This window comes from Archocentrus centrarchus, chromosome 1, assembly GCF_007364275.1.
Source record: "Archocentrus centrarchus isolate MPI-CPG fArcCen1 chromosome 1, fArcCen1, whole genome shotgun sequence".
Taxonomy (NCBI): Eukaryota; Metazoa; Chordata; class Actinopteri; order Cichliformes; family Cichlidae; genus Archocentrus; species Archocentrus centrarchus.
This window is the reverse complement of record NC_044346.1, coordinates 9793619-9814016: the sequence shown is the minus strand read 5'-3', so window position 1 is coordinate 9814016 and position 20398 is coordinate 9793619. Positions and strand designations below refer to the sequence as shown.

The window sequence follows — 20398 nt, the reverse complement described above, 5'->3', positions numbered from 1 at the left end:
ATAAGGATACAAATAAGAAATAAATATATACTTTTTCGTATTTATACTACAGTGTAAATATGCTTCTTGTTATACTGTCAATATGTTTCTTGTTTTTATATATTGACTTTCACCGGGACCTGAGAGCAAGATTTTGTTTCACTTCATGTAAACACATGTGGTGGAATGACAATAAAAAACCTTGAATCCCAGTTTTATCATTTACTCACTCTGCTTATATGCCGTATTCTACGACAGAGTATCAGTGCCACATTAAAAATATATAGATTAGAAGGTTTTTTAAGGTTCGCATTTTGAAATACTAGGGAAAGAACTGTTCAAAATGTTGAGAATAAAGTAATTAAAAGTTTCAAATCAAATCAAACTTAGTGCGATCTGTTCTACGTTAGGACATATTAATAATTCAATAACTGCCTGTTTGTAAATTTTACAAAAAAAGCGAGTTTGCGTCTGATGCTCGCGATACGTCTCCAAATCTCGCGATACCACGTGCATCACTTTCGAGCTGAACGGGAGGGATTTTTGTAGTATTTAGCGAGTGGCTAACACGTTAGCGCGACAGAGATATCTTATCTACAAATAACTCGCTCTTTGAGAGAAAAACAAGTCGACACTGAGGTGAGGATGTATTCTTACAAGCGATACCCATTTGATGGCTGTTTACGCGTAGCGGAGAGTGAATACCTGTAGAGAAAAACAGTCATTTTAAACTGAACTCTCGTCTAGCCTGTGGCTCTCTGTGGTTGATAAAGCAGAGAAACTGTTTTTAACAAACCAGTGAATACCTTCCAGAATAATTACCTGATGTAGCGACTAACGGAAACAGCTTTTGCTTGAGCTACTGAGTTATTTTCTTATTTGTGCAGATAAACAAGTACGCTAATGGCACTTTTTAGCTCCTTTGTGTAGTTAACGTCAGTGTTACACGCTTGCCTGCATATATGTGTTAATACTTGGGACGAGTTATCATAAGTCATAAAGCATGAACATGGTGCGCCGTAGAGTCGCTCAGCTAAACTTTGAATCGCCACACTACAGGTTAAATTGGTCCTCTGAACCTTTCGTTTGTGTGCTGCATCTTTCAGGATGGATTTAGAAGATGACACCACCGTTTTAACGACCCTGAAGTCCTTCAATTCCTTCATCAGCCGCCCTGAACATCCTCAGCGGCTGTCAGAGCACTCAGCAGGGAGTGGAAACCTGCAGAGCCAATACAAACGCAGCATGGAGGTATACACAAACTGTTTGCATCAACAGGGAAAAGGCTGAGCAAAAATAGCATCAACATTCAACCTCTGCGCTTACTAACATTTCCTCCTCTTAGCTTTTGGAAGCAGCAGAGAGGGTGCACTCCAAGAATCGCTACCTACAGTTGGACCAGGAAAAGAAACAGATGGAGCTGAGTCACAAACGGGCTCGTTTTGAACTGGAAAAGGCAGCTTCAGACAGTGCACGAGACTTGGAGGTATCATTTTGCATTCGTATGTAATATAAATCCTCAGGACTCCTTTAATCCCTGCATGAACTAAGCATCAGATGTTGCTTAACCTTTTATGTTGCAGCATGAGGTGGATCGGAACCAGGAACTTTTGGGGCGAATAAAAAAGTTGGAGGAGAGAGAGACAGAGGCGACTAAGAACCTGTCAGAGCAAGTGGAAGCAAATCGTGCTCTCCGTAAGAATCTGGAGGGTCTAAACAAGATACTGGAAGAACGAGATGATAAGCTTAATACAGCTAACCAGGTACACACACATACGCAGATTTGCACACACACTCACACAGTTGTTTAGCTACTCCGGTCACGTCTCTTACCTGATGTTGGATTACCTCTCTTATCTGTTTGCAGACCATCAGTTCTTTGAAGGATGAGATCAGAGAGCTCAAGCAGCAGATTCAAAACCAAGACTCAAAAATTTCTGCTCAAACACTCGAAAACCAGGAGTTACAGGAACAGCTAGATTTACAACGCAGGTACACACACACACACACACACACACTTTGCTGTGTTTCATGCTAATAAATATTGAGCTGTACTGCCTAAGATAAATGCTGACCGCCCACTTTTCTCTGATTGGTATTATGATCAGGAAGTATCAAGAAGTCTCTCAGCTTTGCCAAAGTGTCCAAGCTGCACAGTCCTCATGCTCCGAGCACATAATCAAGATTAAGGTACGTTACGTTGACACTACTTTTGGCTTCTCTTTGATCTCACTTCAGAGTTTGCATGTGGTACCGATTTGTCTGTAGGTCATAACAGTTCCGTGTCCACAATTCATGGAGAGGCACTAGTTGACATAGTTAAAAATATCAGCTTCTACAAAAATACTTGCACTGATGCAGACAGTGAGGTGTGAGGACGTTGTGTATACACACAGTATTATGCAGTTCACTCCGAGTTGCATGTAAACCTCCCACTTCAAATATGATTAAATAAAGATTTAGATGTATAACTAATGGAAGGTCATGGGCAGTATAGCAGTTCAAGTTTTTGACATGTCAGCTTTCTTATTCGAACTAGTTTTCTCCTTCAAATTGTATCATATGAGTTCAAATGCATTTTTCCCCTTATAACATACACTTGTCAGACACTTTATTAGGTACACCTTGCTATTACCAGGTTGGAGAGCATTTTGCCTTCAGAATTGTCTTAATTCTTCATGGCATAGATTCAACAAGGTGCTGGAAACATTCCTCAGAGATTTTGGTTCATATTGATGTGATAGCATCACACAGGTGCTGCAGATTGGTCAGCTGCTCATCCACGATGTGAATCTCCCACTCCACCACATCCCAAAGGTGCTCTGTTGGATTGAGAAAATATCCCCACACCATGACAGCACCACCATTCTGAACTGTGTATTGTGTATTTAACTGTGTAATTAATCTTAATCTGAAAGGATATTTGTATATTGTACTAAAATCATTGTCATAGCCATCAAATAGCCATCAGTGGTGAATTTCTTACTTTCTATTTTGGCAGGAGTTGGAAAGGCGCCTTGCATTCCAGGAGCAGGACATTGCCATTGTGAAGACTGTAAAATCAGAGGTGGCCAAAGTTCCAGATCTGGAAAAGGAGCTGAAGCGCCTCAGAGACGATAATGCCTATCTCAGGTTAAATACGTTTTTGAAGTCTTTGAAATACCTATAAACTTAAGCATTTCTCTTTACACTGTATGGGTGGGACTTTTCAAGCCACATTTTCACACATGCATGTTTACACATGCACCATAATAATTCTAGAAAATGCTGAGTTAAACCTCTTAACATTTAATTTTTTTATTACCACAATCATTCCTTTCCCTGTGACTCTGCTAGTATTGCCTTTAAAACCATATGCTATATGTTTAGGTTGATTCTGTCTGTACTACATAGTTTGGATGCTATCAAGCAGTAGTACGCATACAAGCACTTTGAAAGATTAAGTGGGATTACACTACTTCCATTTGTCAAGTAACAGCCTGACAGCTTGTCAGACTGAGTGCAGAAATGCAGTAGTTGGTGTGTTTACCCACTTACACATACTCCATTGTTGGCATCATTGTGTTATTACAGAAACATCAGTTTAATGTGTGAAACTCAGGATACTTTCGCACGATAACAGATTAAGAATTTAGCTGGAGATACCATAACTGTAACTAGGGATGTTCCTTACATTATTTATAAGTCGATTAAATGGGAGGAAAAATAGAGACTCACCAGTCTACAAGTACTCAGACACTCACATTCTTCATTAATCAAGTCGTATTTTAAATGCTGCTGAAATTTAATGACACTTTGCAGTACACACACGTACACACGTGCGCACACACAATGTCAGATTAGTTTGCAAAGTGCAGCAAATGTTTCGCAGCTTTTTGTCCTTGTAGGTAAACCTGTGCAGAATATGGTTATGGATTGCTCTGGTTGAGTGCTTGTATGTGTAAGTGCCTCGAAGTGGCACAAAGCAAAATAATCAGTTTTTAAAATAAAAGTTGGATTAACTTTACTAAAAAGTGGAATGGCTCGATCAGTAGTGCAGTGAGTGCGTGAGAGGAAGTAAGAAAGTTAAGCAAAAAGACAAAAGTAATGCGCTTCTGCTTTCAGGGAACCTCTGAGCACTCTGAGCAAGGAAGGGACATGCATAATGGGATGGATCATCACATTAAGATCAGTCTGACATGACTTGTAAAAAATAATAAAGTAAATAAAGTAAAATAAAATACTGTAGAGCCACACTGGTTAGGGGGACTGTTACATGTTTTACTTTCCACCTTGCTTGTTTACAACTTTCTGTCACAGAGAGGGTAACAGAGGGCACGGTGCTGCTGTCTGCTGAGAATTCCTGCATAACATCTCAGGGCCAACAGTCAGCTGGTGTGAAATAATGAAATATGAATAAGTAGTTATTCATACTTACTGAGTACTTATGTATATAAGTACTCAGTAAGTATGAAGTATTTATATTATTGTTACTTTATATTTATTCTTCTTTAATGTGCTTGAAAAAGTGTCCAAATATTCAAGGGCAACACTGGGACCTGAGGACAGAAATTTTATTGCACTGCATGTAAATATGATGCAGATGACAGTAAGGAATCCTTGAGTAATTTATAGTTACTGAATATTTCTGGTTAGCAAGGGGCGCCAAGTTTCTAACTATTTATAATTATGCAAACACAGTATTTTAGATTTCACTTTCCCCTCAGAGCGGAAAGCGAAATGTCAATAAAAGTAACTTAAAGGGCCAAACTGTAGTATATTTTTGGCATCAGTTTGCAAGTCTGAATTAGGGGGCGGGGCCGGGGGCAGAAGTGGCCCACGGGCCAGGAGGTTGAGACCCCTGTTCTAAGGCAAGTCCATTGTCTGGTCTCCTCTGGTAGGGCAGTCCTCTTGGGGAGAATCTTGTTTCACATTGACAACAGAAGGAAGATTTATTTTTTTTTTATATCTCATCAGTTTCTATTGTCTTGCTCGCTCTTCTTCCTTATCATTTCTTTCCTCCTCATTTTGCATTTTTTTTCCCCCAATTTCTACCGGCTTGTGTCAGCGTAATCAGCTCCCTGGTGTAAACAATGTGAGCTAGGCAAAAGTTGTGTCGTTGATTGAAGAGGAAAATAACATGGTTAAAACATATCAGAAGTTTCCCAAGCAGAGTCCACAGAAAAGTCACTGTAATCTAACAAGTGTGACAAAAACAATGAGAACTTAAAAAAACAAGCAGCAGCAACGCTGGCATGCTGCGTGCACAGTTGGTACATTGTTACATGTGCACATTTTACATTGAAGCTACATGTATTCTGGGCTTTTAGCATGACAGAATTCATGCACCACATTTTAACCTGTTACTTATTTTACTACTTAAATCTAATAATTCATAGTATCTGTTCTTTTTTTTATGTCCTCAGTCACTGAAATTTCAATGTACTTGAAAACAGGTTTTAAAATTGCATCTGAGTGTGATTGTAGCCAGGGATTGAAAGTACCGTTCTTGCGTCAGACACTGAGCTCCAAGTTTAATTTAGTCTTTAGTGTTTTTTTTTTTTTGTTTTTGTGTTTTTTACTGTCTTTGCGCTGTCCAGGGAGAGCAGAGAAAATTGCAGCCTGTTGAAAGAGGAGGTGGAGGGACTGCGGAGGAAGCTGGAGAGGATGGAGAAAACCAAAGAAGAGCTGGTCAATATGGAACTGGAAAAGGAGGTAAAAGTGTGGGCATTTGTGAGTTGTGTATTTTATTATAGTAGCATTTTAATATTTGCATAAAGACATAATAACTATAAACATGAAATATAGATATTCCGAGAATTTTTATAGTAAATGAAGATCTAATTAGACAAAATGATTGGATATTTAGATTAATTTAGATTAACATATACAGAGAAATTAGATTAATGTCTCTGTATATTCTTTAAAAATGTACTTTTAAGTTTGTAGAGCAGTCAATACAAACAATGGCAGTAAGAAACATACTTTTAAATAGCTCTATAGCTTTATCATCACTTTGACCTTCAGATTAATCTATTGACCTTGAAGGAGAGGTCAGAGGTCAGATGTGACCTGATATTTTAAATATTCATACAGTACTTTCTATATGTTGACAATACACACCACACTTATAAAAATCATAGTTTCTAAGTTATAAGGCTTTTGTCAATTTGCGACCAATAAATCATTAAGTTGACACTGAAGACCTTGATGGATGTAAGCCAAATTTTAATGGATCATTAACACGACCCTACTGTACACCCCTACAAAGTTTTATCAGAATTCATTCAAAACCTTTTGAGCTGTCGCGTTAACAGACAGAATGGCACGCAAACGCTACCAAAAACATAACCACCTTGGCGGAGGTTATAATATAAGAAACAAATAATGTACTGTAGTGATTTCGTTGTTTGTTGCAAAGATTTCATATTTGCAAGGCTTCAAACTGTATATGTGTAGGGTTTTTTTTCTCTGCAGTTGACTGCTAGTATAATACCAGGATTAAGTTTGTCTATACTGACAAATGCTTTTGTGTCATTAAAATTTAGCGGCTCACTGAGAAGCTCCATGCCTGGGAGAACCTTGGTCAATCTACTGGACTCAACATAAGGTCAGACATTGTTTCAAAGTGTATATGTATTTATGACAAAGAAAACATTTGTGTATTTCTTTCTTTCTTTCTTTTTTTTTTTTCTTTCCCTATGTGATCATGTATAAAGTGCCACTAGGTGGAGCTGTGGCCACTCCATGCAAATATGCATCATCATTGTGGCTTGATTCCACCAGTGTGTGTATAGATGTCTGTTCGGCACCTACTTGTGAGTGCACCGAGTGAGTCTCAATGCATTCACTCAGAGCTGGTAATGAGAGAATGATTGCATGTTTCCTCGTGAGCAGTGAAGCTGATCTGACAGATTATAAACATTGCAGACCTGCCGATTGCATGCATGCATGCACGCACACGTGCACACCATGTTTTTCTTTCTTTTTGTGATTAACGCTGACTGTGAGGTAAACAGAGTGTTTAATGAAATGTGCGACTGTGTGTGTTTGAGGGTGTGTTTAAAAAAAAAAAAAAAAAAAAAATAGTGTGTTACAGTTTTCCCTGGGGGCGAAAAGAAAAAAGTAGAAACTGTCATCTAATAAAGTACAAAATTAAGTGAAAACAATCCTTCTGTAAGGCTTAATTTTAGTCATATGTAATGTGTTATGGTACGTGATAGTTGCAAAATTTGGATTTCTTTAAAGCTGAGAGGCTGATAGGATTGGAATGCTAATAATGTGCTTGGGCTTCCCATAATTTCTTTTTCTTAAAATCCACTGTATAAAGGTACGTTTAGATTTCTATGTTATTGACTTAATGCGTGAAGCAGATTTAAAAGCACAAAAATATTAATGTCGCATGTATATGTTGAGCTCATATTGATTTAAAATTACATCGCATTTAGAAACCCTTTAAAGCTGTTTCTGGGCTTTAATGAATGTCCGAATAAAATGTCAAGGTGGTCAAGATCTTATTTTCTTGTCACAGTGTGTGTGATGTAGAGACAGATGGAAGTAAGTGTGTTTCATTCAGCAATTAGTTCACCTTTATTGCACTCGGTGCATCAGTGCTGTGCGAAAATTACTATTGATGTGGATTTGTGCATAAGTGGGATATTGTGATTGCCTTGTAGGCTATTAAACAGTCATTATTTCTGCATTTTACTGCATGGAATCTTGTCAGGTATATAATTGTCAAAGTTTTTATGAAGAAGTTTAAGAATCACAGAGGAAGTGGAAGTGAATTGGATATATGTCATACTCTTTTTGTGGTTAAAAATGATCAGGAGGTTTCAGAAGAGAGGAGAATTGATGAGAGTGCAGTGACAGAATAATGATGATATCTCAGGGCAGTCAGTAATGTAACAGTGCCTGAATTAATGTTGACATCAAGTCGAAGCGGCTTGTTTAGGGTACTTCGAGTTCTGTCATAGAGGTAATGTTTTCCATCTGTCTGTCTGCAGGATAACTCGGAAAATTATGAACGAATTCCAGTGAGAATGTCTAGAGTTGTTAGGGGTGGTACAAGGAACCATTGTTTAAATTTTGGTGGTGATCCGGAATCTGGATCATGAATCAGGATCCAGGAATTTTTTAAAAGGATTCTTTTCCTATTTTGAGATACAGACAATATTCACATATTTGCATCTAACTTTGTGAGGATTTGAACCTAAATTAATTAAACTTTGTGGAACTATTCCTTAGGGGCCAGAGAACGTATGAATTCATTTTCAAGGTCAAAGTGATGAAATATTAAAAAAACAAAACAACCATATCTTATTATTCAAAAAATGTTATTAGTCATATCTCAGTGAATTTTCCATCTATCGCGATAAAAATTGGTACTCAGTTATAAACAGTTACTGTTGATAATTCATTGTCTTTTTCTAATTTAAATTGAAATGCTCACAGTAGTGCAAACACTTCACAAAAAATCACAAACGCATAAATAATTCATGTCTCTGAAAATGTTTGTCTTTCTTTTCTTTTTTTTAGAGGATGCTATTAGGGTACATAAACTGAATAAAATATATCCAGACTGTATATGCCATCATCTGTTCATGTGGAGCTCATTTTTTAAATAACAATATAAAATCATGTTTTACAATTTTTACAAGTCAGTAAAATCAATTTCTAGTCTTTGTGATCTGGTAACTTATGATGGAGTATGACAGCATTGGGTGGTATCTATTGCAGCGTGGTATCGACACAGAGAAAATTTGGGGTGGGGGAGGTATGCGCTCTACTGAGTGCCCTTCTAGTGAAATATGAAATGGCTCATAAGGGCTGCTGTGTTTTGGCATACAAATTTGGATTTGTATTGTTGATTTTCTATATGTTTGGCTGCTGCGTTATCTTACGTTGCTTGAAGTAAATGTACTTTATATTTTTTCATTGGTTTATATGAAAAAATGTTTTCTGTCATGAGATATTTCTGGGTGATCATTAGTGGTGAAAAGAATATGTAGTTGAGCAGTTGTAAATAAGGAACAAAAGTATTGCACTGTACTCACAGACTTTCTCTGCCACCTCGAGTTTTGATTTCTTACCAGCAATGTTGCTTTTTTACCAGGAAAAAGCCTTTAAAGGAGAAGAGAAAACTCCTAAAGAACAATAAATGTGGCTGTCTGGTAAGGTAGACACAACCCTTTGCCAGCAGCTGGCTGGTTGCTGCAATTTATTTTCTTTCCTTCCGTTATGTGAGATGATAACATTGTGCTTGGTTATGTGTGCGCCACTGGGGATGACAATTGAAAATAAAATTGAAAGAAATAGAAAATGAAAATATTTTTATGCTTCCACGCTGGCGCCAGCTGTGGCTCTGGGGGCATTGTGTTCTGGATTTGTCCGTCCCATTCTCTACATGATGTCTCTTGGATTTCTAGATTTGGCGCCAAGTTTCACTTGGATTGAAGGATGAAGTGATTAGAATTTGGTGTTCAAAGTTGAAGACTTGGTTGTACCCTGCCTTTCACCCTATGGCAGCTGGGATAGGCTCCAGCCCCCTTGCCACCCTGAATTGGACAAGCGGAAGAAGATGGATGATTCGAGTAATGACATTTAAACCAAGTGAATTTTCCACAGGGAATTGTGATCTTTTTCCATATTTGCTTGGATACTGAATTGGTGCAAGTTGACTGGTTGGTTGGTCAAGGAACTAATTCTAAGTAATTCTGGTCTTGTCATTCAAGGACAGCTGAATGATTAAATTCTACTGAAAGGTTTTCCTGAAAGCCCCCCCCCCCTTCAAGCCAGAGAATAGTTTTGTGTGATAGATGGTGTATTAAATTGTATTAACTACTTTGTGCTAGTGTTTGTGTGTATGCTGAATCTTGATGCCACAGTGAAGGCCATACAAACTTGGTGATGTTCACTATGGATTAAAACTTTCCTTTGGCCCTCCTATTCCCATGATACATTAATTAAAAAGTTTTGTTGGCATGCTGCTCAGTGTTCAGAAATTGTGGCATCTTTATTTTCTCTACATATTAGTTCCATAACTAAATGAAACCAATAAGAATATTGTCAACAGCTTTGATAAGTAGAATATGAGATGACTAGATAACTAGAATATATTCTGGAGAAACTGCAGTGTGATTGTTGCTACTGCCGGACTTGTTCTGCGGCTTGTGAAGGGAGATAGTTTTTTTTTTTTTTTTTAATTTTTTTTCCCCCCCAGCATTTTACAATGTAAGTATCAAATGCTAAGTAGGAGGCCTATACTCTGGCTCACAGATGGTTTAGATAAAAATGTATACAAGTCCATTTCAGACAGGACCTTATAATCACATAGAACCACTTGTCTGAGAGAGAGACAAGTTCATCGACTGCCAATTGTTTCCACCTGAGTCAGTTAAGAGACAGTTAGAATTAGCATGGTGATAGCATCCTGTGCACCAATTGATTAAATTTCTCTGAAATGGGCTTGGCACTCTTTGCACTCTTGCAAAATGACTTGTAATTTCCAAACTATAATTTGTATCAACTTACTTTGAAAACCGTGTACAACATTATCATTAGCACAGGAAATATCTTTGTCAGTGAGAAGGCTGTAAAACTGACGGTGATTTAGATCTCTGCCTTGGATGAAATGAACATTTCTCATAAACACAAATATTGAGAGTGGTTAACAGCTGGGATGTGCTGAACCAAAACCTTTGGATTTTTTTCACAGCCACAAACATTATAAACTCCTCTCTGGTTTTTGCACATTACACCCATCCAGTGGGACAGATTGGACTATTTGGCACTATGGTTATGTTTGATACCCCTGCTTTAGGTTAAATTCAACTATTAGTCATGTTTCCTAATTCATTTAAGTGAGAATTCTAAGCAAGACTCTCTATACTGACTCTCTAGTGCATTTTGTTACACCTCGTAGTTGTTCACAACTTTTCACCCAATACTGTACAACCATCTTGTTATTTGAAACATCATCCAAGATGACTGGCTCATGATCCACAAAAGAAAACAAACAAATAAGGCAGAAGACAGAAAAATAGCTCCTTGTATGAACTCAGTAGAACGCTCGTCCCTCTGTGCTTAGGGCAATGTTGAATTACCTTCTCGGGATACCAAGGCCATTCCATGGCATAATTCACAAACTCATATTTTAGTCATGAGTATATTTCCATACCACTTGCACTTATCTTGGTGTGACCTCAAGTCACGCCAAGATAAGTGCAAGAGGTTCAACCCACTTTCCTAGAAAAGAGAAATTCTGTGCAAAATGTAAATAAAAACAGCATGCAGCAGTTTTGAATGTAATGCCAGCAATATGGTTCCAAACAGGTGGGAGGGGGCATGTTTACTGCTGCGCCACATAATCCCTTCTTTTAACTGCACTTTGTAAGCATGAACATAAGACACCAATTTCTGAAGTGTTGAAAGGCAGATGCTTATTTTTATTCATGTTTATTTTTTGAATTTTGTAATACAGTAAAGTGAAAGGCTGGTTGGCTCTTTTACTTCACAGTCAGGCTACTGGAATCCATGCAGAATGTGGTTTGGCATTGTATGCTGAATGATACATGGCTTTTAATGAAAAAGCCATTCTCTAGATGGTGAAATTTGTTGCTTGTAGTTCAAAATCTTTGCTCTCCTGAATGAGCAACAAGTGTATCGGAGAAAAAGTTCCACAAAACAGTTGAATGTAACTCCCGCACACTGTCTTGCTCACCGATAATACAGTTATTAAATCACGTTTCAGTCCGACTGTCCTTCATCAGGGGCAAAGACCATGTCCATGTATTCACACATATTATAACACTTAACACATATTCGTATGCATATTAAGATAATCGCAAATAACAAATTACATTAACTATATCTGCAAGTCAAAAGAGGTAATTGTTAACATATCCTAGAAATAACATGAATCAATAAATAGTAAAAATATGATGACAAATATTTTTCGCAACTACATAAAGACCTCAAAAATTAAATACAGAATATCACAACACCAATAATGTACCAATTTAAAAAAAAAAAGAAAAAAAAAGACTTGAAATGGATTATTGAAACTTTTGTGGTGGATGATGCGTGTGTTTTGTGTGTGTGTGTGTGTGTGTGTGTGTGTGTGTGTATAAATTATGAAAAGTAAGATCATTTGTGTTTAGTTATTTCTTTGTTGTAACAGTGCTTCTCGCCAATGACACTTATACCATTGGAAAGCATGTTTATTTCCCCTTAATGGTCCCACATTTGTAAGGAAAATGCATTTGTGGGTTGAGCATCACAGGTTGAGTGTGTTGGTTGCACCTATGAAAAACTTCCCAGCTCTTCACTGCCAATTTCAAACAGCTTGTTCTGCTATTGTTTATTGGATTGGATGAATGGATTCTGAAGAAACACAACATGTTGTCAATTTAACACTTTATTCATTTAACAAACAGGGGCCTCTGTAGCATGTGGAAGAACCATACACAGCCACAACAGCCTGGCACCTCCTCCTCATGCTGGTCACCAGGTTGGTTGAGCACTGCTATGGGATGATGGCATCCCGTTCTTCAACTGGGATCAGCCAGTGTGGTTGTGTTGATCACTCTGACATGAACAGCAGCCCAAGCTGATCCCAGAAGTGTTTAATGAGGTTGACGTCAGGACTGCAGACAGGCCACTCCATCCTCTCCACTCCCAAAGTCTGAAGGTAAACTCTGATAAACTCACTCTGTGGGGGCGAGCACTGTCATCTTGGAGGATAGAGTTCAGTCCCAGACTGTGGAGAAATGGGAGTGCCACTGGTTGCAGAATCTCATCTTGATATCTCTCTCTGCGTTGAGATTGGCTCCAATGGTGACAAGTCTGACTGTCAGCACCTGGGGTACCAGAAGCGCAAAAAAGAGTGAATAGCAGAATAAGCTGTTTGGCATTGGCAAAGATTTGAAAGTTTTTTTTGTGGGTGCAACCTACGTACTTAATTCTGCCCCACCCCCCACCTTCCCCCTCCCAGTCAGAAGGTCAGTCAGTGCATATTTTATATGCAGTAAGCTAGACAGTCTGGAGGGGTTACACTGAAAATCTGTTCAGCATTAATGGTTCCTTCAGATGAGATAGTTACGCATGCCATGTATAATAGTGCATTCCATCATGGACACTTGCTTTTGAATTGTGTGTTGATAACAAGGAAGATAGCGTATCTCCTCTTTGGCCTGAAGGCATCAGATTCAGAGCATGGTAAATGAGCCAAGGAAGGTGCCAGTGCTTCTGGATCCTTTTTTTAAGCAGTTAGTTAAGAGAGTCTTAACTAGCATTTGGGTATCCAGTGACAAGCTGTTGACTGACAATGGCTGTCAGAAGATCCATCCATCCACCCCCCCCACCCCCTGCTTATCTAGGTCTGAGTTGCAGTGACTAAAAAAACTGACAGTATTTTTTCCCGAGCATAAGTAGGTTGCAAAGGATGGCTAACCACTTTTTTTTTTGTTTTTTGTTTTTTTTTTTTTGGGGGGGGGGGGGGGGGGTGTCCAGGGGGAGATGTGTTTGGTTCACAGAGTACAAAAGTAATGATAATTTTTCCACTTTCGGGTCCACAGAACCATCTCAACAGCTCTTCTGTAATGCTCTCCTGTGTCCAATAATGGTACCGAATAATAATTCAGTATAATTCAGCAAATACTCAACTTTTTCCATTCTTTTGTTCCTGTTCCAGCACTTATGAAATGTGTTGCTCACATCAAATTTGAAATGAGTGTATATGTATATATTTGTGGCACAATGGTGTGGTGGTCAGCACTGTTGTCTCACAGCAAAAAGGTCTTGGCCAGCTGGGGCCTTCCTGTGTGGAACGTGCATGTTCTCCCTGTCCAGAGACATGCGTGTTAGGTTAATTGGTGGTTCTAAATTGACTGCAGTTGTGAATGGTTGTCTGTCTCTCTTTGTTAGCCCTGTGACAGAGTGGCAACATGGCCAGGGTGTACAATGTGTCTTGCCCCACAACAGCTGGGATAGGCTCCAGCCGCACTGTGACACTGAATTGAAAAGGCAGAAGAAAGTTTGTGTGCGTGTGTGTGTGTGTGTGTGTAAATAAATATATAACAAGTAGTCTTCTACTGTTTTCAATTACATCTACATTTGTCTAAATACAGGGTCTGAATGATTTGCTAATCATTGTCCCCTTTTTTTATGTACATTTTATATTTGTCTGTTTGGGGGTTTTTTTGATGGGGGCATGCTGTTTGTAATAAATCCTCATACCCTTGTCTGCCAGCCTTAAAGTTGGTGTGTACTCACAGTAGGGAATCCGTACTCTGCCAAAGCACATTTGACCCCCAAAGTCCAATTTGTTTAACTACGGTGACTGTTGCAGTTAAGCATATCAAGGCCTGGCCTATTTTTAGGAGGTGGGCCGGGGCATGGTTCAGTTAGACTCATACAGGGTACACATTTAGTATGATCACTAACTGTGCCCAAGCATGGAACTCTAACACTTCCTCTCTGACAGTATCTCTTGTGAAAATCACTGTGCTAAGTAATTAACAAATCTATAAGGTACGTGAGAGGACAGTGTGTCATTATTTAAAAAAAAATTGCTCCAGCTGAATCACAAAATGCATAAAATCATGAACCTCATTTGTTCTGCAAGAATGCTTTTCAAAAGGATGTGTCTGCCTGAAAGAGAGAGAGAGAGAGAGAGTAGGCAGGAGATGAGATGCTGAGACAAACTGAAGCATACTCTGGCCCGGATCGTTAACTGTGAGCGCAGGCCAGCAGGCGAGCGGGGTGGGCAGAGTCATGCTTGGGCAAGGTACAAAGCCACTGTGTGAGTACACCCTTAATCTGCCTTCTCAGCCTTTTCCGTTCATATGCCTAATTTGTCATATGACTCAGTAGACTGCCTAATTATGGCGCACACAACCAGGTCAAGTCTCTTGCTGCTAGTATGTGAAACATGTAATGTAGATTGATTTTTGTTATTGAAGAAAAGCAACTAGCCACTATCTGTTGAAAGCTCCAGGTTTGCTGGTTGTATCACTTAACCTGATAATGTTGAGTTGCTCTGAAGAGTACGCTATATCCCTTCAAGTGTGTAATTTTAACTTGAACATTGCACTAAAGGTATGCTGTAAGCTGAATTACCCAATCCTGTGCCCATTTCACAAGAGATGGGATGATGGCATTTATACTTTGGACAATGCCATAGCTTTCCAGTATAAAAGTATAAATGCCATTTGTCAGTGTGACCACATGCATCGCTACCTTTTCTGCTGTCTGTTTTGTGACCTGTCAGTCTCTTCCCCAGAATGAGTTTGTTTTGTAGAGCAATGACCAGTATTTATCCCACTGTCCTCCTCTCATCTCTCCCCCTGTTCCTCATGTCATTTTATTTCCGAGCTCCCACTGACCGGCAAACAAAAGACTATGGAAATGCCATCGTTTTCATCTATTCTGTCCTTTCTGCTTTCTCAGGTCGTATCAATTTTCATTGCGCGAGTATGTGTGTACACATCTGTATGCTAACTGTTCTGTGCCGTGTGTCTGTAGGAAACCCGAGGATCTGTCCAGGGAGGTGATTCAGATCCAGCAGAGAGAAATTGCTCTGAAAGAGCAGAACTACACACTCAACAGCCGGTAATACACACGTTCTCACTCGCACACAAAATCCCTTTCTCTCCCTTCAGACCTATTTCTCTCATTCTGTCTGCTTGCGTGCCTCTCTCCCCTCATGTATCTATTAGAGCATATCTCTGAGAAGTCCTTAATTGTCACAAAGTTAATTAAACTGGTCCTGATTCTGATAGCACTCCTGACAGTAACCACTGGTGTGTGAGTGTGTGTATGTGTGAGAGATTGTGAGTGTAAGAGAGGGAATTCACTAATTAAACTTGTCCTGTTTAGACAGAGGTGATGTCTATAGGGAGGGCCGCGTGAATGCTCTGGTATATTCATGCCGCAACTCAGTCCAGCTAAGAAAGCTTTCATTAGCTAACAAGCGTTCCTCTTCTGCTGAGCGTATTGGGCTCATTATGAAGTATTAGAAACAGCAGAATGGGAAAGTTGTGGGTGTGGGAGGGGATGGTGAAGGGAGCTTGCGGTGTAATTATTGCCCTTCAGCATAATTATTGTCCTATTGATCAGACCTGGCACAAATCTCTGCTGCAAATAATTTCTGGACCCTTGTCTAGGAATTATTTTGGTGTCAGTCAGGTAAGTTGTCTGTACGTCTTATTATAAATTGACTGTAAATTGCTTTTCTCAAATTGTCAGAACATTCTGCACTAATCAACCTGAATCCTTCTTTCCCTGCCCCCCCCCCCCCCCCACAACCCCCCACCCCCACCCCCTCCCCCTCCTGTTATTAACAAACACACACATGCGCACACACACACGTGTGCACACATAAAATTGCTTCCCACCAATTCATTTATCCTGCACTGTCAGTGTGAGGAGTGTGGAGCGTTCACAGTCTGAGGTTCGTGCAGAGCTGACCCAGCAGCGCAGCAAGACTCTGGAGGAGCAGAAGAAAAGAGAGGCGCAGGATGCTCTCGTCCGTCGACTGCAGAAGCGAGTGCTGTTGTTAACCAAGGTACCTGCTGGTCAACCACGCACTCTCAGCACAGAGACATCAACAAGTTTTCATGCCTTCAAACATGACCTTTCATCCATCACCCAATGCTGAAATTTAAACTCTGAACACTCACAGTAGCCGGGTAGACTTGACTCACAAGGGCAGCACTGAATTCTTAATCTTGCCTTTACACCCCTCTCCTGCTAATTGGCCACTGAGTGTCATGTGACTCCTCCATCTGGGTGTTCTTGCTTCCCCCCTGCTCTGCAGTTCTTGAGAAGACCTCCCTGTAATATCGATTTCTTGGTCTGTGTAATTCCCTAGATTATCATGCTCAGTCTCTCAGTACACAAATCACACACATGCACACACACCACCACCACCACCACAAGTGGGCAGGATTAAAGGCATATTCACATTATAGCTCTGTGGAGAATCTTCGGCATTTTGCATCATTATTCAGAAGGGTCTGAGTAATTGTTCCTTACATCCAGTCACAATGTATTTGAAAAAATATCCGTTGTATTTGCTGTTGAATACTGAAGTTTTAAATCCTTTGAACTGTAATCTGTTCAGGCATAGTTGCAGAACAGTATGTTTCTAAGCAGGCAAATACAGTTAAATTACCTTAATGATGGTAGTTAAGGTGGTATGTATGACTTTTAAGACTTCTAATATAACCAGCTAAATTGATGTTTCTTTCAGATTTTTTAACTTCATTTTGAGAAAGTAGGAATTTTACACATTTTACAATAACAAACAACTGAAGAACAATTGTCTTTTTAACTTTACTGAAAATTGCAACTCTCTGTGTGCGCACCTAAAATTTGAGCTTTCAGTTTGGAAGCCAGTACTGATCCAGTATACATCCTACAGCTTGAATCCTGCATTGCAAAAACAGTATGAGTGGTCTTTCAGTGATGTAGATGGTATCTTGTATCTAGTACTTAAACTTGTAAAATGAAAAATAATAGTTCATTGAGTATGGCTTTTTTTTTTTTTTTTCCCAGTGGAAGAAGTGTAACATGCTGTTTGAAGAATATAAAAAAACATCTCAAACAAATTATTAATCAGAGCACAGCATGTTTGTCCAGTTTTGAACTTTCCTGGAGGGATCTTAGATCGATTTTGATATATCACCCTGCCCAACTGAGAAATTAAATGGATGAAGAAGCACAAGTTCCACTTATTTGTGTGTGTGGAACCAACAGAATGATTGGCAAATAACTTAAACTGAAATGTTACTTAGTTGTGATTGTTGACGTTGTTTGTGTATTGATCAGCTATCATACCATCAAGTAATGTTGACCTTTAAAGAGTTTTTGGAGAACCGGTTTAATTTCCCACACACGCTCTAGGTTCTTCCACTCCTTCCTGTGAAAATGCAACATTTTGTCTTTGCCACAAGGCTACATCTCCTTTAAGCAAACATTGGCCCGATTACATTTTTTTTTTTTTTTCTTTTTCTTCACATACTTTTGTGGGGCAGACTCAGTGACCCATTAGAGGCACAGCCAGAGCTTCACGCACTAGATAAACCGTTGACACAAAAGCAATTTAAAAAAAAAAAAAAATAGATGATGAAAACAGTAATGATAGTTTTATCATTCTGTCCGCCCACTCCCTGTTTGGTTTGTGTGTTTTTCGATTGAGAGTTTTTATCAGAGAAGAGCTGACAGATTTTGATTAAGATTGAGTAAATTTCTTTGCACGTTAATAGACAGTAAACAGCCAAAGGGCCTGCTGGTTAGTACTGGGAGTGAACACATGCATACTGACCTCTAAATGTACTTGTGCCTTTTTGTATTTGCTTCTATTCACTCTGTCTTCCTGTTTATCTTCTCTTCTCTAAAGAGGCTCTTGTAGGATGTATTAACAGTTGTGTGTTGGTGGTTGGCAAATGAGACTGTTATAGTGTTTAAAAATTAATTTGACCAAATCATTTCTGACAGATTATCTTAATTTGATCTAAGAACTGGTTAGCTTTGTCATGGTTTGTTTGCAGATACTAAACAATATGCTAGTGTAAAAGCACAGCTGCTGGCCATTGATGGGATTTTTCTGCTAAAAATGAAGGGTTAGGATTAGGGGCAGGGGTATGGGTATGGGTTAAGCTGCATCTACACTGGAAGCGATTACTCTCGTTGCACATCACTTTGAAGCTGGCAGTTCGTCACTTGTGGCCATTCCAGGCTCCTGTTACCTATGTGACCCTGTAACACCAGGTCACATCAATCTATGTAGTCGTATATTTTTTTTGTTTTGTAGCACTTTGAGGTTTTTAAAATGTAAAGTACGTTATAAATTAAAGGTATTATTATTATTATTATTATTATTATTATTATATCACTCTCAGTCGGTCATCTGGAAGTTCGATCAATTTCAGTTACAGATACAGAGGACATACAGTTATGTCCTCTGTATTTGCTTGAAGTCACCAAATATCATTTATATTTCTTCCATTTTCAAATAATTGTACCAGCAGTTGTCACCTTCTCACCAAGCTTCTTCCGGATAGTCTTCTAGTCTGTTCCAGCACTTGTGCAGGTCTACAGTCTTGTCCCTGACATCCCTTGACAGCTCTTTGGTCTTGCCCATGGTGGTGTAGATGTTAAGAAACTTATTCTGTGAGCAAGTTTGCTCTATATGCAAAATGAGTTGAGATCAGGAGTATCTGTAATTGAGTGAATTACAGGGGATTGAGTGACTTGTAGGGGATCAAATACTTATTTCACTCAGTGACATGCAAATCATAAAAAATAATAAAACTGAAATTGATAAATAATTTGTACTTGGGATGTTGTATCTTTGTTCAGGCTCTTTAAGCTTTCCCTTGAAGCTCTGCTTTACCGGGCGCCTGGGTGGCTTAGTGGTGAAGCCGGCGACCACATACACATGCGGTGCGGGCGTCACGGTGCGGGCGTCGCGGTGCGGGCGTCGCGAGTTTGCGTCCTGGCCTGTCGCCAATTTGCCTGCTTGTCTTCCCCTGTATCTTGCCCCCATTTCCTGTCTCTCTCCACTGGTAACAAAAGCCGCTGTGGCCAAAAATGCAAAAAAAAAAAAAACCACCATGTAGCCACATCAGTAATTTTGAGCCACGATTTTGCTCTTCCTGTCATGTGTACTTTACTAGTGAGCGCTCCAGCGATGCTTGGTTGAGTCATTTGTTTACTTTGGGGACAGACATCACCAGCTGCTAGTATCTCCTCCTCGTGTGCCTTCTGGTTGTACTTGACAGTGTGTTTTTGCTTTAAGTGATGAAACAGGAACAATTGTCTTGCGTGTTCTTTGGGGTTGTTGAAGTAGCTCTAAATCGTCATCAGAGGCTGTCAGACATATCTGGGGTTGTCTCGTTTTGGTGCACGCTAGAGAAGTAAATACATGATGTCACTAAATCATTGGCATCTTGATACGACACTTATACCACGTAATGTATTATTGCGGATGATATGGCATAGCCATGTCAAAATTGTGGGCTGGTAATTATGAGGCACCAAGGCAGAGCTAACTTCACACCTGCATTGCATCAGTGAGGTATAGATTTACCTGATCTGTCTCACACTGAGCATGTGTGAGATTTCCTGGAAAAACGAGTCCAGATTACAGAGAGCCCACCTGGTAGTTTATAGAACTAAAAGGATTTGCTGTTAACGTCTTGGTACCTGTTATCACAGGACACTTCAAATGTTTCATGGAGTCCATGATCTATGGGTCAATGCTGCTTTGGTGCTATAAAGGTGCTCTACAAAATATTATGCTTTTGGTTTTTAATGGGACTGTTAATCCGTGTTTATTGCTACAGTTATTACATGACATGAACCTGAATTTCATATGCTTTCCCAAATTAGCCTCTTTAATAACCAGCGGTTGAGTTTTCAGTGAACCTCAAAA

General features: G+C 39.3%; 1 protein-coding gene across 1 annotated transcript in view; it reads left to right on the top strand.

Moving 5' to 3' along the window:
- Positions 1–487: 487 nt before the first annotated feature.
- mad1l1 (mitotic arrest deficient 1 like 1) overlaps positions 488–20398 on the top strand; it is an 88234-nt gene continuing 68323 nt past the window's right edge. The window contains exons 1-11 of the mRNA XM_030735816.1: positions 488–618; positions 1086–1230; positions 1325–1465; positions 1563–1742; positions 1847–1971; positions 2088–2169; positions 2981–3111; positions 5559–5673; positions 6507–6568; positions 15484–15570; positions 16381–16525. Of these exons, the coding sequence (XP_030591676.1) occupies positions 1087–1230; positions 1325–1465; positions 1563–1742; positions 1847–1971; positions 2088–2169; positions 2981–3111; positions 5559–5673; positions 6507–6568; positions 15484–15570; positions 16381–16525 (1212 nt within the window). The 5' untranslated portion in view covers positions 488–618; position 1086. The remainder of the gene's footprint in view (positions 619–1085; positions 1231–1324; positions 1466–1562; positions 1743–1846; positions 1972–2087; positions 2170–2980; positions 3112–5558; positions 5674–6506; positions 6569–15483; positions 15571–16380; positions 16526–20398) is intronic.